Raw genomic sequence first — 14,010 nt, 5'->3', positions numbered from 1 at the left:
TGGTTCGGAAAGGTGTCCACCATTCTGCGGTATACATTTTCAATAACATGCCAGCAACCATAAATCACTAATAACGAAGTTCATTTTGAGAAGAGTCTTAAGAATGTAATGGTAGCGAACTCCTTCTTATCCATTGATGAATTTCTTAGCAGAACCTATTGAGCGTGTATGTTATTAATATTATCACACAGTGCGAATATTTGCTTGCAATCTGACATCGGTCCCAATTTTGTGGTGTGATGCGATCATTGTAAACAAGTGCTGTAAAATGTTTTTTTTTTAATTTTATTTGATGATGTGTGGCTACAAATGCTCAAGAATTATCATATGCACCTAAGAGTGTTGAACATTTTAAATGAAAATAGGCTTAAGGTTCTTTTGCTAACCGACTCCACATCAAGAACGGAATTTCATTTCGAATATGTGGAAGGTACATTACCATTTCTGGGCGTATTTTGTAAATATTTACTGTGTATGCTTGCTTTCTGATATGGTCGACGTCCTTGAGGATGTCCTCACTACGCCGCACGAGGTAGCCACGTGGTCATAGACGCCTTGTCACAGTTCGTGCTGCTCCCCCCGTCGGAGGTTCGAGTGGGTGTGTGTGTTGTCTAAGTTAGATTAAGCAGTGTGTAGGCTTAGGGACCGACGACCTCAGCAGTTTGGTCCCATATGACCTTACCACAAATTTCCAAATTTCTCCTCACCATGGGTCAATTCGAACGAAAAGTACATCTAATCTAGTCTGATCTAATCTAATCTATCTGCGCAAGCAGTCTCAAAACGTGGTTGGCACATACTGTGACGCACACACCTCATATGCTCCAAAGCTAGAAGTGGCGTGGCTTCACCACGGGTGCCGCCACTCGCCCAACAACTTGCCTCGTGACGTCACCACCGTTGTAACGGCTCCCCATCTATTGCGGCTGCTGAGACCACCCACTGACTCGACGCTGCTGAGACGTGAGCTTACCTCCTGTAGGTGTGAGGTGGTCTGCTCTCCACCTGCAGTGGGCTCTCACCTTTGGCTGCGGAACCTGTCCAATTCCAGCCAGGGATGCCGCCAGATATGTTATTTTACGTGCCTGGCAGAGGAGGAGACGATTTGTTGTCTCACCGATGCTGCTGGGATCCATTGTGGACAGTCTTTCGCTTCTTCAGCACTATCATTCTTTTTACAAAAAAATCGATATAAGTACATCATAACACCCAGCCATTTCTCCTAGTAAACATGAAAAGAAGTCACAATGGACGGGCACAAGTAGCTGTCAGAAAACAAGGCTTTCATAACAGAAATTCAAAATGTAGACAGGATTGCATAGATTCATCCCCTCTGGGACCAAAATATAATAATTAGCAAACAGTTATAAAGCTTTAAATGTATTATCTTCATTTTAAAAATAATTTTAAGAAAAAATGTGATGATTATGACAGTGAGGTACTCTTGGCACTATTGACAAGAAGGTACATTACACAACACAATATATAAGTAACTGGGATGAGGTGTGAGGTGAAGCAGAAGGGACTAGTTCCTGCTACTACCATTTCCTTCAAACTACATAACTACTCCAAGTATATTTTCTTCAAACTACATCACTATAGCAGATATGTGCATCCCCCTTCTCACTATTGTCAGCATTCGCACAGACCACAGATCCACAGGAAAACTACTGTGCCAGGACAACTTGCAGCTGTTTAGTCTATATCAGTCTACTTCATCACATACACCGGCTACTGTGGACCATCTGCTATATTCAGATTTCCTCTTCTCAGTTACTATTGCTTTTTTGTAGGGACTAGCGACTGTCCACACTTCTTCAACACCTTTTTTCAATCTTCATTGGCCAAAGAGCAAGAATCCCACTTTTCGTCACAGAAAACCTATATCTGGAGAAACACCTATAAAGTAAACTGTAACATACGGGCACAGCACATTCATACAAGGACATGGTAAAACTCTCATATACATATTATTTAATCCACTTTTAACAGACGTCCCTGCCTCTTCTCCTTATCTGCCTAATTTCACAGATGGCAATGATTAACTCACGCGAGGGCTGTAGTCGATCTATATCATGAACTTTTTCTTTAGTGGGCCTCTCATCAGTACGAGTGTTATTCTCATTTGGACGCCATTTTTTCGAAAATTCTTTCTCACAGTCAGAATTGTCATTATCCGCATTACACTCCTCAATAATATATCTCGGTTGTCATCCTGGATTGAGCGTTCCATCACAGAAAAACGTAAAAAATAACAGTACACTATTAATCTGCAGCAACAACAAAATCTTATTTTGACATTTCACCATGTACAGATTAGTTGCACTGTAATCCTGCTTTCAGGTCGCGTCTCCCTCAGTGTACGCATAGCATAAAAGTAACGATGCTTTTCTCAGTGGCTGACAAATAAAACTTCCGTACAGTCTCGCTTCCCACATTAACATGAACAGGGCGCTTTCTTTCAGCCAACATTCTTCTCATTACAGCCATATATTTCTATAAGTTGACATGTAATATTCCTTGTTTCCTCTGATTCATGGATGTCGAAACCTTGAGTGAATAAGAAATTTGAGATTTTCTGAAAGACACAATGCTGCTTGAAAAGGCGTTCATATCATCTAGCAGTCTTCCAAAACACAATACTTAAATTCGACCATACTTGTTGTCTTTGTAACAGATCACTTCCGGGTTGTACTCCATATTATTTTAAAACTGTGAGAACCAGTCCCACTTACAATATAACCAGGAAATATATAGCCATTGATGACACACATACAGGTATACTGCTAGGAAGAATCTGATAGGCTATTCCCTTGACATAAGGATAGTTAATCACACAAGCAAACATACACATGATACAGATTTATGATGAAGACACTTTATATCCTATGATCAACATCCATTTATTCCATAGAAACCTTTACATTTGACACATGGTGCACTCCCTTGGAATGTTTGAATTGTAGAGTTTCTAACTCCACAGCAGTCTGAGGCATTATCCTGCATACAGATTCTGAAAAGCTTCTGCTGTGGACTTCAGTCCAGAGACTAGTTTGATGCAGCTCTCCATGCTACTCTATCCTGTGCAAGCCTCTTCATCTCTGAATAACTACTTCAACCTACATATTTCTGAATCTGCGTAGTGTATTCATCTCTTGGTCTCCCTCTACGATTTTCTTGTTCCACGTTTCCCTCCAGTTCTAAATTGGTGATCGCTTGATGCCTCAGAACGTGTCCTACCAGCCGATCCCTTCTTCCAGTTAAGCTGTGCCACAAATTTCTCTTATCCCCAATTCTGTTCAGTACCTCTTCATTAGTTACGTGATCTACCTATCTAATGTTCAGCATTCTGTTGCAGCACCACATTTCGAAAGCTTCTATTATCTTCTTGTCTACACTGTTTATCGTCCATGTTTCACTTCCATACGGAGCGACCCTCCATAGAAATACTTTCACAAAAGACTTCCTGTCACTTAAATCTATACTCGATGATAACAAATTTCTGTTCTTCAGAGATGCTTTCATTGCCACAGACATTCTACGTTTTATATCCTCTCTACTTCAACCATCATGAGTTATTTTGCTCTGCAAATAGCAAAACTCACTTACTGCTTTAAGTATCTCTTTTAATAATCTAATTCCCTCAGCAGTCTCGGATTTAATTCAACTATATTCCATTATCTTAGTTTTGCTTTTGTTGATTCTCATCCTATATCATCCTTTCAAGACACTGTCCACTCTGTTCAGTTGCTCCTTTGCTTTCTCTGTCGTCAGAAAACCTCAAAGTTCTCATTTCTCCTGCATGGATTTTAATTCATACTCTAATTGTTTCTTTTATTTCCTTTACTGATTGCTCAATATACTGATTGAACAACATCAGGGATAGGATACAATCCCGTCTCACTTCCTCCTCAATCACTTCTTCTCTGTCATGCCCCTCAACTGTCGTCTGGTTTCTACACAAATTGTAAATAGCCTTTCGCTCCCTGTATTTTACCCCCGTCACGTTTAGAATTTGAAAGAGAGTATTCCATTTAACATTGTAAAAAGCTTTTTCTAACTCTGCAAATGTCAGAAATAGAGGTTTCCCTTTCCTTAACCTATCTTTTAAGATAAGTGTTAGGGTTATTATTGCCTCGCGTGTTTCAACATTTCTACAGAATCGAAACTGATCTTCCCCGAGGTCGGCTTCTACCAGTTTTTCCATTCTTTTGCAAAGAATTCGTGTTAGTATTTTGCAACCATGACTTATTAAAGTGATAGTTCGGTAATTCTCCCACCTGTTGACACCAGCTTTCTTTGGGTTTGCATTTATTGTATTTTTGTTGAAGTCTGAGGATATTTCACCTTTCTCATACATCTTGCTCACCAAATGGTAGAGATTTGTCAGGCCTGGCTCTCCCAAGGCTCTCAGTAGTTCTAATGGAATGTTGTCTACTCCCGGGGCCTTGTTTCGACTCAGGTCTTCCAGAATTCTGTCAGATTCTTCTCGCAGTATCATATCTGCCATTTCATCTTCATATATGTCGTCTTCCATTTCCATAATACTGCCCTCAAGTACATTGACTCTGTATAGACCCTCTATATACTCCTTCCACCTTTCTGCTTTCCCTTCTTTGCTTAGGACTGGTGTACCATCTGAGCTCTTGATATTCACATATGCGGTTCTCTTTTCCCCAAAGATCTCTTTAATTTTCTGTAGGCAGTATTTATCTTACCCCTAGTGATATATGCCTCTAAATCCTTACATTTGTCCTCTACCCATCCATACCTAGCCATTTTGCAGTTCCTGTCGATCTCATTTTTGAGACATTTGTATTCCTTTTCGCTTGCTTCATTAGCGCATTTTTATATTTTCTTCTTGATCAATTAAGTTAATTATCTCTTCTGTTGCCCAAGAATTTCTAGTAGCCCTCTTTTTACCTACTTGATTCTCTGTTGCCTTCACTACATCTCTCAAAGCTACCCGTTCGTCTTCTACTGCGTTTCTTTCCCTCATTCTTGTCAACCGTTCCCTAATGGTCCCTCTACAACATCAGGTTCTTTCACCTTATCCAGGTCCCATCTCCTTCAATTCCTACCTTTTGGCAGTTTCTTCAGTTTTAATCTACAGTTTATTCAATAAATTGTGGTCAGAGTCTACATCTGCCACAGGAAATGTCTTACAATTTAAAACCAAGTTCCTAAAACTCGGTATTACTAGTACATAATCTATCTGAAACTTTCTAGTGTCTCCAGGCCTCTTCCACGTATACAACCTTCTTTCATGGAAAACTTATGAGATACAAATTTCTGTGTCTATGACAGTCAGTGTATTCTCAATGAAACCTTTTGTCTGACTCTTAGTTCCTTTTCGAAACCGGACCTTTATTTCGTAATCTTCCCTTCTCTGACTCTTTGAGAACAGTTTCAGTCGCAAGTTGAAGAACGACCTTTCGCCTTCCCTCTTCACCAGGTAGAAAACTGACCAGTCCCCATCTTCTGTTGGCATATAACTTATATTTCAAAACTAATATGGGAGCTAATCCTATGGATCTGTGATGTAGCTCATTTATGATATTTTGGAAGTCTTTAAGTAGACATCCGAGGTCTACGATGCTGGAATTGATAAACCTGGCATAACTTAACTGATTCCTTAATTCCTTCATGGTCTTACTGAAGGGTTACAAGCAAGGTGTTAACTTGAGATGTTACCTTCACTCGTTCACTGCAGGTGCAGCAGAGCCTCATGGCTGCGCTGATTTATTTGTACTTGGTTTTGCTTGAACCTCAGGAGTGAGTGCACTTATTAGCTGTCACTTGCAGCAAAGGGCTGCCTATATTCTGAGTCACTATCGGTACACAGATACAGCTATTCCACAGTCATCACAAGGTGTCACAGTCGTTCCTACCATCTTTGCGAAGGCTGTACTGCGCGATTAACTGCACAGATTTCACTTTAAGAGAAAACACTTCTAGTTTTTACTACATTAAGAAAATGCAAAAACCTTCTATCTATTTCACATGCACGCACATTATCACATATTATGTCCGCCCCGATAGCTGAGTGCTCAGCGTGACGGATTGCCGTCCTACGGGCCGAGTTCGATTCCTGGCGAGGTTGGGGGTTTTCTCCGCTCAGGGTGGTGGTGGTGGTGGTTAGTGTTTAACGTCCCGTCGACAACGAGGTCGTTAGAGACGGAGCGCAAGCTCGGGTTAGGGAAGGATTGGGAAGGAAATCGGCCGTGCCCTTTCAAAGGAACCATCCCGGCATTTGCCTGGAACAATTTAGAGAAATCACGGAAAACCTAAATCAGGATGGCCGGAGACGGGATTGAACCGTCGTCCTCCCGAATGCGATCCGCTCAGGGACTGGGTGTTGTGTTTTCTTCATCATCATTTCATCCCCATCCGGAGCGCAGTTGGCCCAATGTGGCGTCGATTGTAACGAGACCTGCACCAAGGCGGCCAGACCTGCCCTGTAAGGGGCCTCCCGGCCGATGACCCCAAATGCTCATTTCCACTACATATTATATGTGTACCCTCTAGGCACCGAAACGAAAGCAAACAAAAACCCCAAAAGTACAAAAACAACATCTACCAGTACATTTCTCAAACATCGAAGTAAATCTGTTAGGCTATACCGAACAAACAGTAATGTACGATTTCGTCATTCCGGCTTTCGCTGTCGTCGCGGTCGGACGTGCTACCTGGTTGCTCCGCATCGTCGGTGTCCTTGCCAGTGTTTACTGTTTGCCGTTGTGTGTTTCTGCGTTGCGAGTGATTCACATGGACTGTACTTCTTTGTGGTCGTCCTTTTCGTCAGCCACTTGCCGATTTTGTACGGGATTCGGGCTTGACCGGATTCCCTACAGCTGCAGCGCCATGTCTACCACCATCCGGAAAAACACCCTGGTTTTTGGCTTTGACAAGGATACCCGAGTTCAGCCGACCGCCCTCGAGATTCATGACTGGCTAACCGAGGTAATAGGTATCACTTCTGATTCTGTGCACACCACCCAGCTAGATTCTGATCGTTATTGCGTGTTTGTCAAGTTTCTCAGTCCAGTAGCAGTTGAACGACTTTTTGAAAAAATCGGTAAACAAGTCCCTTTTGTTCATCGCGACTGCACCACTAGTATGGTTAATGTAACACGTGCCGATACCTCGATTTAGACAGTTCGAGTACTTAACTTGCCCATAGAGATTGACAATGCTAAAATTAAAGATGCACTTTCTATGTTTGGTGAGGTTAAAGAAATTGTCAACTAAAAATGGTCGTCTCGCTACAAATTACAGTGTTTCAGTGGGAGTAGATCTGTGGACATGGAAGTAAAAATGAACGTTCCTTCTCACATCACGGTCGATGGTTATAAGGCTCACATTATATATTCTGGTCAAGCCCCCACCTGCCACATCCATGCCCGAGGCAGGATTCGAACCTGCGAACGTAGCGGTCACGCGGTTCCAGGCTGTAGCGCGTCGGCCGGCTGTTAAATCCTGCTTACTCGTCAAATATGGGGTCCCTACGAAACCTTCTTTCTCGGTTCGCTGGACAACAATTCAAGCAAATCGTATTAATTAATTACATTACAAAAGGAAAGGATTACAATACTTAACTTTGTGTTAAACAGATGTGTCGCAAGCAAAGAGCGACAGACAAAATAAACAATGTCCTTAGTATATACGGGGTGTTCAAAAAGTCTCTCCGCAGTGCCGTATGATTGCTAGCCGCGCGTGCCGTATGCCGCAGTGAATAAACCGAAATGAAACTCAGTGAAATATAAGTTATTAATTTATTGAATATTCATTTTTACTTACAAATTTTCACATTAAATGTTGAAAGTGTACCCCCTTATGTTGAATACAGAATTCAGTTCGTCTAATTATGTTTCTAAACACAAGCTGTAACATTTCTTCTGTAACAGAAGCAATGAAAGTGGATATTGCAGTTTTCAGTTCATCGATGGACTTTGGACGGTTTTTGTAGACAGTTGCTTTCGCTGCACCCCAGAAGAAAAAGTCAGGTCGTCTAAAAAATATGTTCAAATGTGTGTAAAATCTTATCGGACTTAACTGCTAAGGTCATCAGTCCCTAAGCTTACACACTACTTAGCCTAAAGTATCCTAAGGACAAACACTCACACCCATGGCCGAGGGAGGACTCGAACCTCCACCGGGACCAGCCGCACAGTCCATGACTGCAGCGCCTCAGACCTCTCGGCTAATCCCGCGCGGCCAGGTCGTGTTAGGTAGGCGGTCGTGGAGGAGGCCAAACTCCCTGTGAAATTATGCGATCACCAAAAACGTCAGCAAGCAGTGACATTGAATCGCGAGCTAAACTTAAAACTTAAACGTTCACGTCAACACGTAACGATACACACCAAAGATACTGCTGATGCTGGCTGAGATAAGTGAAACAGTGGAATGGTGGGAGAGTCCAGTAGAGGGGAAGGAACCCAGGCAGGCGAACAATCATATGGCACGCGCGGCTAACAATCATACGGCACATTTTGAACAGCCCGTACAATTCCTAAGTCATTGGTCTTGAAGTGCCTAATCTTGATATTGCTGTAGAAGTGGGCCGCGGCTAGTCGGCGTGGAGCTTAAGTTCTCTTCGTTTAGAGGCCGCTACTGTAGCGTTGTAATCCTGGAGAGGAGTTGGGCAGCGTGCAGTTGGCTAACGTCTTCCTCACAGCCCTCTCTGCTCTCCTTTCTGACTGGCGTGCCTAATGTTACTCCGCAACATTATGTTAAAGTTCGACACAGTAAGAGAAGTATTACTGTTAGATGCTGCGTACCTATCTTGAGGCAGCGTATCACATGGCTTGCCAATTACCGGGGTTATATCCACCCAGTATTTGAGAATGAGGGTACCTAGGCATTTCCATCCAACTTTATAGATATTTTCAAAACTACTAGAACTTGTAATCGCTCATATACCCCAGAACATAATGAACTGATACAAGAGGTAGCGCTTTGAGTGTAGTGGCATGCCAGCCTCCCGCCAACCCACCACCAGATGTTTCCAGTTCATTCTGGAGAATGTGCTGGACAGGGTTGCTGTCGAAAACCTCCTGTTTGAGGCTAGTTCTGGACAGCACAGGCAATAAGCTATCTTGTGTTACATTGATGGTAGATAATTCCACGGACATCTCTATGACTGGCCAATCCCAGCAGCCTAAGATACGATCTAATTATGCCCCTGACGTCCGTAGTACCCGCTAAGTTAAGCAGGAGTGATGAAGTTGGGCACTCAATGACAGTTCATTTTCGTTGGAGCCTCAACACATGGATGTGTCCATTCACAGAACTGGGACTCGTCTGAGAAAACGACATTAAACCGCTTCTGCGTCATCATTGAGTGCATCTCTGCTGGCACGTCTGTGCTGATGCTTCAAGAGAAGCTGCTACAATGGTCGCAGTGCTGAGAATGTGTGGCGCTTCAGATGTCATTGCACTGTCCGTGTGGATACCTGTCTAGTTCCAAACAAAGTTCCTGACTTGAGATATATGATGTGGCTGTACTATGCTGCACCTCTGAGTGGACAATACTTCCGTCCTCTCAGGCGCTAGTCGTGTGGAACTATTGAGATCCAGCACAGCGTGGTGCATGGTCCTGCTGAACACATAAATTAGATATTCGCGTGATAATTGTAAGACCCCAACCAATGCGAGCAGAAACATTGTTGTTCCGCTGCTGTCACACATAGACAGGTGCAGATGGACAACCTCTTCACACGAACACATAAAACGATCTTCTTAGAAAACAATAAGGTATCACCTGCTGTGTCTTAATAAGAAATCCGTTGGGTAATCTTTCTCTATATACAGAATATAGATAGCACTACTCATATACACTATTTTGCACTGAAATGCTAATCATTTGCATATCCAAGAATGTAGCAAACTTCTTGACCGATTGATGTTTGTTGCAAGGGTCCTCCAAGGTGTTGCAGTTTTACTGAATATCAGTGTATTTTAGAATGCTCCATTAAAATACTTAACGAAAAAGTATTTTTCTGTTTAAAGCTTTCTAATACTTGTCTTTCCTTTTCAGTGACTGAACAGAGCGCTTTGACCGCCTTTCTGATGTAATCATTTCCCAGGTTGAATATCATCGTACAGCACAGGACTTGTAGAAGTTTTTTCCCTTCATACAAAAAACTGACTTCGAATATTACCGCTATCACTGAGAAGGGAATGTAGCTACCTTCCTCGAAGAGGTGGTAGGTACACTTATCTAAGGGAGGGGAATCATCAGTGTTATCAATTTTTTGATCCGTTTTTCACCGGAACTTGTCTCTCTCAATCATCGTATCGTGTCTGGTCTGAATCACGAAAATAATATCTCTGTCTACTGTTTCATCTCTTTTTTGTATGTTAAGCTTACACGTGCACACAAGCTTTCATTGTTCAGAACTGATGTATTTGGCGGAAGTGCAGCTAATGGTACTACATCAGGATTGAAATTCCGTATTGTAACAAACTGGTTTGTTGTTTGGAGTGTGCAGAGAAAGCCGGCTGGTGTGGCCGAGCGGTTCTAGGTGCTTCAGTCTGGAACCGCGAGACCACTACGGTCGCAGGTTCGAATCCTGCCTCGGGCATGGATGTGTGTGATGTTCTTAGGTTGGTTAGGTTTAATTAGTTCTAAGTCCTAGGGGACTGATGACCTCAGATGGATCAAATGGCTCTGAGCACTATGGGACTTAACATCTGTGGTCATCAGTCCCCTAGAACTTACAACTACTTAAACCTAACTAACCTAAGGACATCAAACACATCCATGCCCGAGGCAGGATTCGAACCTGCGACCATAGCAGTCGCGCGGTTCCGGACTCAGCGCCTTAACCGCGAGACCACCGCGGCCGGCGATGAGCTCAGATGTTGAGTCCCATAGTGCTCAGAGGCATTTTTTGTGCACAGAAATTTGGTGGTGCTAGTGTACTGAGAACTTGGAAATCGTCAGTGTTTCTTAGACTTGTCACTTTCTAACACTCTTACCTTTTTTGAGTTATGTGAACCTTGATATCCAGCTGGATATCAGTATTCTGAAACTAGCTCGTACTTCGTTGAAATAGCCAGTAAGAAGACTTTAATCAATAACTTACGTGTATCAATATATAAACGTCCTGGCAGATTAAAAGTTTGTGCCTTGTTGGGACTCCAGTGTGGGACCTCTGTATTTTGAAAGCAAGTGCTCCACCAACTCATCTACCAGAACACGATTCACGGTCCGTCTTCTCAGGTTTGCTTCCGCCAGTACCTCGTCTCGGGTAGCTCAGCTGTTAGAGCACTCGCTCGGTAAGAGCGAGGCTGCCAGATTCGAGTCTCGGTCAGGCACCGAGTTCTAGTCAGCCGCGAAGTTCTACAACAGCTCCCATGCCGCTGCAGGGTGAAAATTTCTTTCTTGGTGTGTCAGCAGCGTTGACAGATACATGGTACAGTGAAGTGGTTTCAAAATGCCAGGTGTGAATAGCAACCTAAACGATAATTTTTGTCCTAACACATCACGTGTCGTATAATCTCATTTTCATCTCCAAATGTTGTTCTTCCTTATTTATTTTTGTATTTTCCATGCTCCACCGTCCTATGTCTCATGTCGTGTACCATCTGTTACAGGGAGGCTCGGTGGACCGTAGGCTGCCGTTCGCCATCTTGTCAGCGATTCACCTGCTGGTAGCGCTGTCGGTGTCGTTCCTGCCGGAAACTGCGCTGCAGAGGCTGCCGGAGTCTCTGCAGGACGCCGCCGAGTTTGGCAGAGGGCGTCCCTACTGGAGCTGGAGACTCATCGCCCCGCCGTCATACGTTCAGGGACAATAGGCGCCCTCAGTTACGGTCCAGTCTGCCATTTTGTCTTACATACTTCAAACTGAAGAACAACTTGTCTACTGAAGAGGGAAAAAAAGCTTAACTCTAGTATTGTACATATTGTAAATTGTCACACGAAGTACGCACCAGGGTCGCAGCAACCCTCAATGATTTGCGGGTGAAATGCTTGAAAATATAATATTTCGTAATGAAATTGTGCTCTGCCTTACTAAACTCATTTTATTTTACCTGTCTCATGTACTTTTTCAGTCGGTATTATTATTAACAAATCTGAAATTCGGGACTAAGTAAAAACAGTCATGGAAACTTTTCAGGGAGGAAACCTGAAAATAATCCCTATCTAAAGACTTTGTTTGCAGTTCAGTTAGATGTTGATGATATTTATTTAATGAACTGCACATATTACACGAAACGTTGAGATATTCTCAGTTATTCATAAATGCGTTCATTCATTATTTCCACGTTTTTGGAATATGGACTACAATGTTATCGGCAAATGGTAGGCCTGAACTATTAGGGACAACTGTTTTCCAGCAATAGCCACTCTCACTGTGACGACTGGATTTTCTTCATCAGTCGGCAGTCTGATGCATTTCTCCATTGTTCATAAAAACTGCAGTATCATCAGCTTCAGAATCACTTCCATCACGTGAGTGACTTACATCACTTCCAAATTGGGTCGTTCTGACAGTACATCCCGTATAGGATCTTCCGTTAGTAAAATATCTCTTTCTTACATGCTATTTTCTCATAAATGAACTTCACATTCAGCGAGAAAATGGTTACACAATCTGTACTCCAGGATCACAGTAACCCTTAAAAACATATCTGTCAAATTAATTAGGCAACAGTGCCTCACAATTGCGAACGTCCGTCTTCTACTATGTCGCACTCAATGCTGAATCTACGTTGGTGTCAGCGAGCTGTGTATCTGCAGTGACGTTGGCACATGAACGAAAAGAAAGAAGAAAAGACTCCGTCAGAGTGACCCTGGTATACACTTCTACGTAGGATTAACAATCATGCTCTGACTGGTTGGTCCACCAGGTCAACGATGTTAAAAAAAGATGTGTCTTGCATATAGGAGAAATAACCTGCTGCACAGAGCACCGATGTTTGGAAAGGAGAAAGGGGCGCGAGAAGAGGGGGGGGGGGTGGGGTTGGTAGGGAGGCAGAGTCAGTACGGGAAGTTCTTCCACACAAGCAACCTACCACTTGGCTTCCCTCCGTGTTCCCCCCCCCCCCCCACCCCCACCCCCTTTTTCCCTAATAGACTTTCGCCTGTGTCAGTTTTCGCTGCTAACTGTGATGCGTCCTGTACAGAAATCTTACAGTTGTTGGACCTTCTTATCTTGGCGACCGAAGCGGCGTCTTGTGTCACTCGGGCCTTCAACCTACCCTAGTGGGAGGGCGGAGGCGGTGGGTAAGCATATAATTTCGGGCAGAATTCTATAAGATATCAACAAATTACGTTACCTTTTCGTTTACTTCCCCCCCCCCCCCCTCGCGTCAGCAGGAAACAAATGCATAACTACTGCCGCCACTCAGCAACCACAGACATATAGTCCCACTAGACTATGACGCACCCAGTACCATGTCAGTGACACTCAATATCCAGATATGTCATGTTTCCTAGGCGACTCCCATGGAACCAAAAATGCCACAGCCGTCTCTTCAGGTACCCCAACGTGGTTTCCAACACAGGGAAACCCGCCTCAACTCCGTCGATCACTACATCTAGCTATTTATGAAAAAGGGCCAATTCCCTCTGCAACTGCAGGAAACGAAGACAGTCACTTTCCATCTCCCACATTGTAAATTCGAAGAAGGGTATTAACTCGAGGTATAAGAGACTAAATGAAGATCAAAGGAAAACAGCTACAAGTGATCAAACTGCAGTGACGTGATGCAGCAGATGGTTCCAGTTCATGCTAATAAAATTACGAACTACAAAAAATAAAAGAAGAAAGTAAGTACGAGCCCAAACAGGCGCCGATGGCTTCCGTGTAGCTCACATGCAGACAGTGTGGGAAAAGTCTTAATGAACGCTATGAATCGTAATATGCTGTCCAATCACATTAATGTGAACTCCTGTAGAAGCCAAAATAACAATCCCTTCATCGGCAGAGGTGCAAGAGGAAAGTCAGTGAGGTTCCTGGAGGTACCGCCAGTGGTCCGGTGTCATGCTGATTGCAGTGC

At 43.3% G+C, this 14,010-nt stretch overlaps 1 protein-coding gene across 1 annotated transcript in view; it reads left to right on the top strand.

Moving 5' to 3' along the window:
* The window catches only part of LOC124788442 (organic cation transporter 1-like), a 29,583-nt gene extending 17,781 nt beyond the window's left edge, over positions 1 to 11,802 (top strand). The window contains exon 4 of the mRNA XM_047255714.1: positions 11,602 to 11,802. Within this exon, the coding sequence (XP_047111670.1) occupies positions 11,602 to 11,802 (201 nt within the window). The remainder of the gene's footprint in view (positions 1 to 11,601) is intronic.
* Positions 11,803 to 14,010: the final 2,208 nt, after the last annotated feature.

Source organism: Schistocerca piceifrons, chromosome 3, assembly GCF_021461385.2.
Source record: "Schistocerca piceifrons isolate TAMUIC-IGC-003096 chromosome 3, iqSchPice1.1, whole genome shotgun sequence".
Taxonomy (NCBI): Eukaryota; Metazoa; Arthropoda; class Insecta; order Orthoptera; family Acrididae; genus Schistocerca; species Schistocerca piceifrons.
The sequence above is the reverse complement of the archived record's forward strand: the minus strand, read 5'-3'. Positions and strand labels throughout refer to the sequence as shown.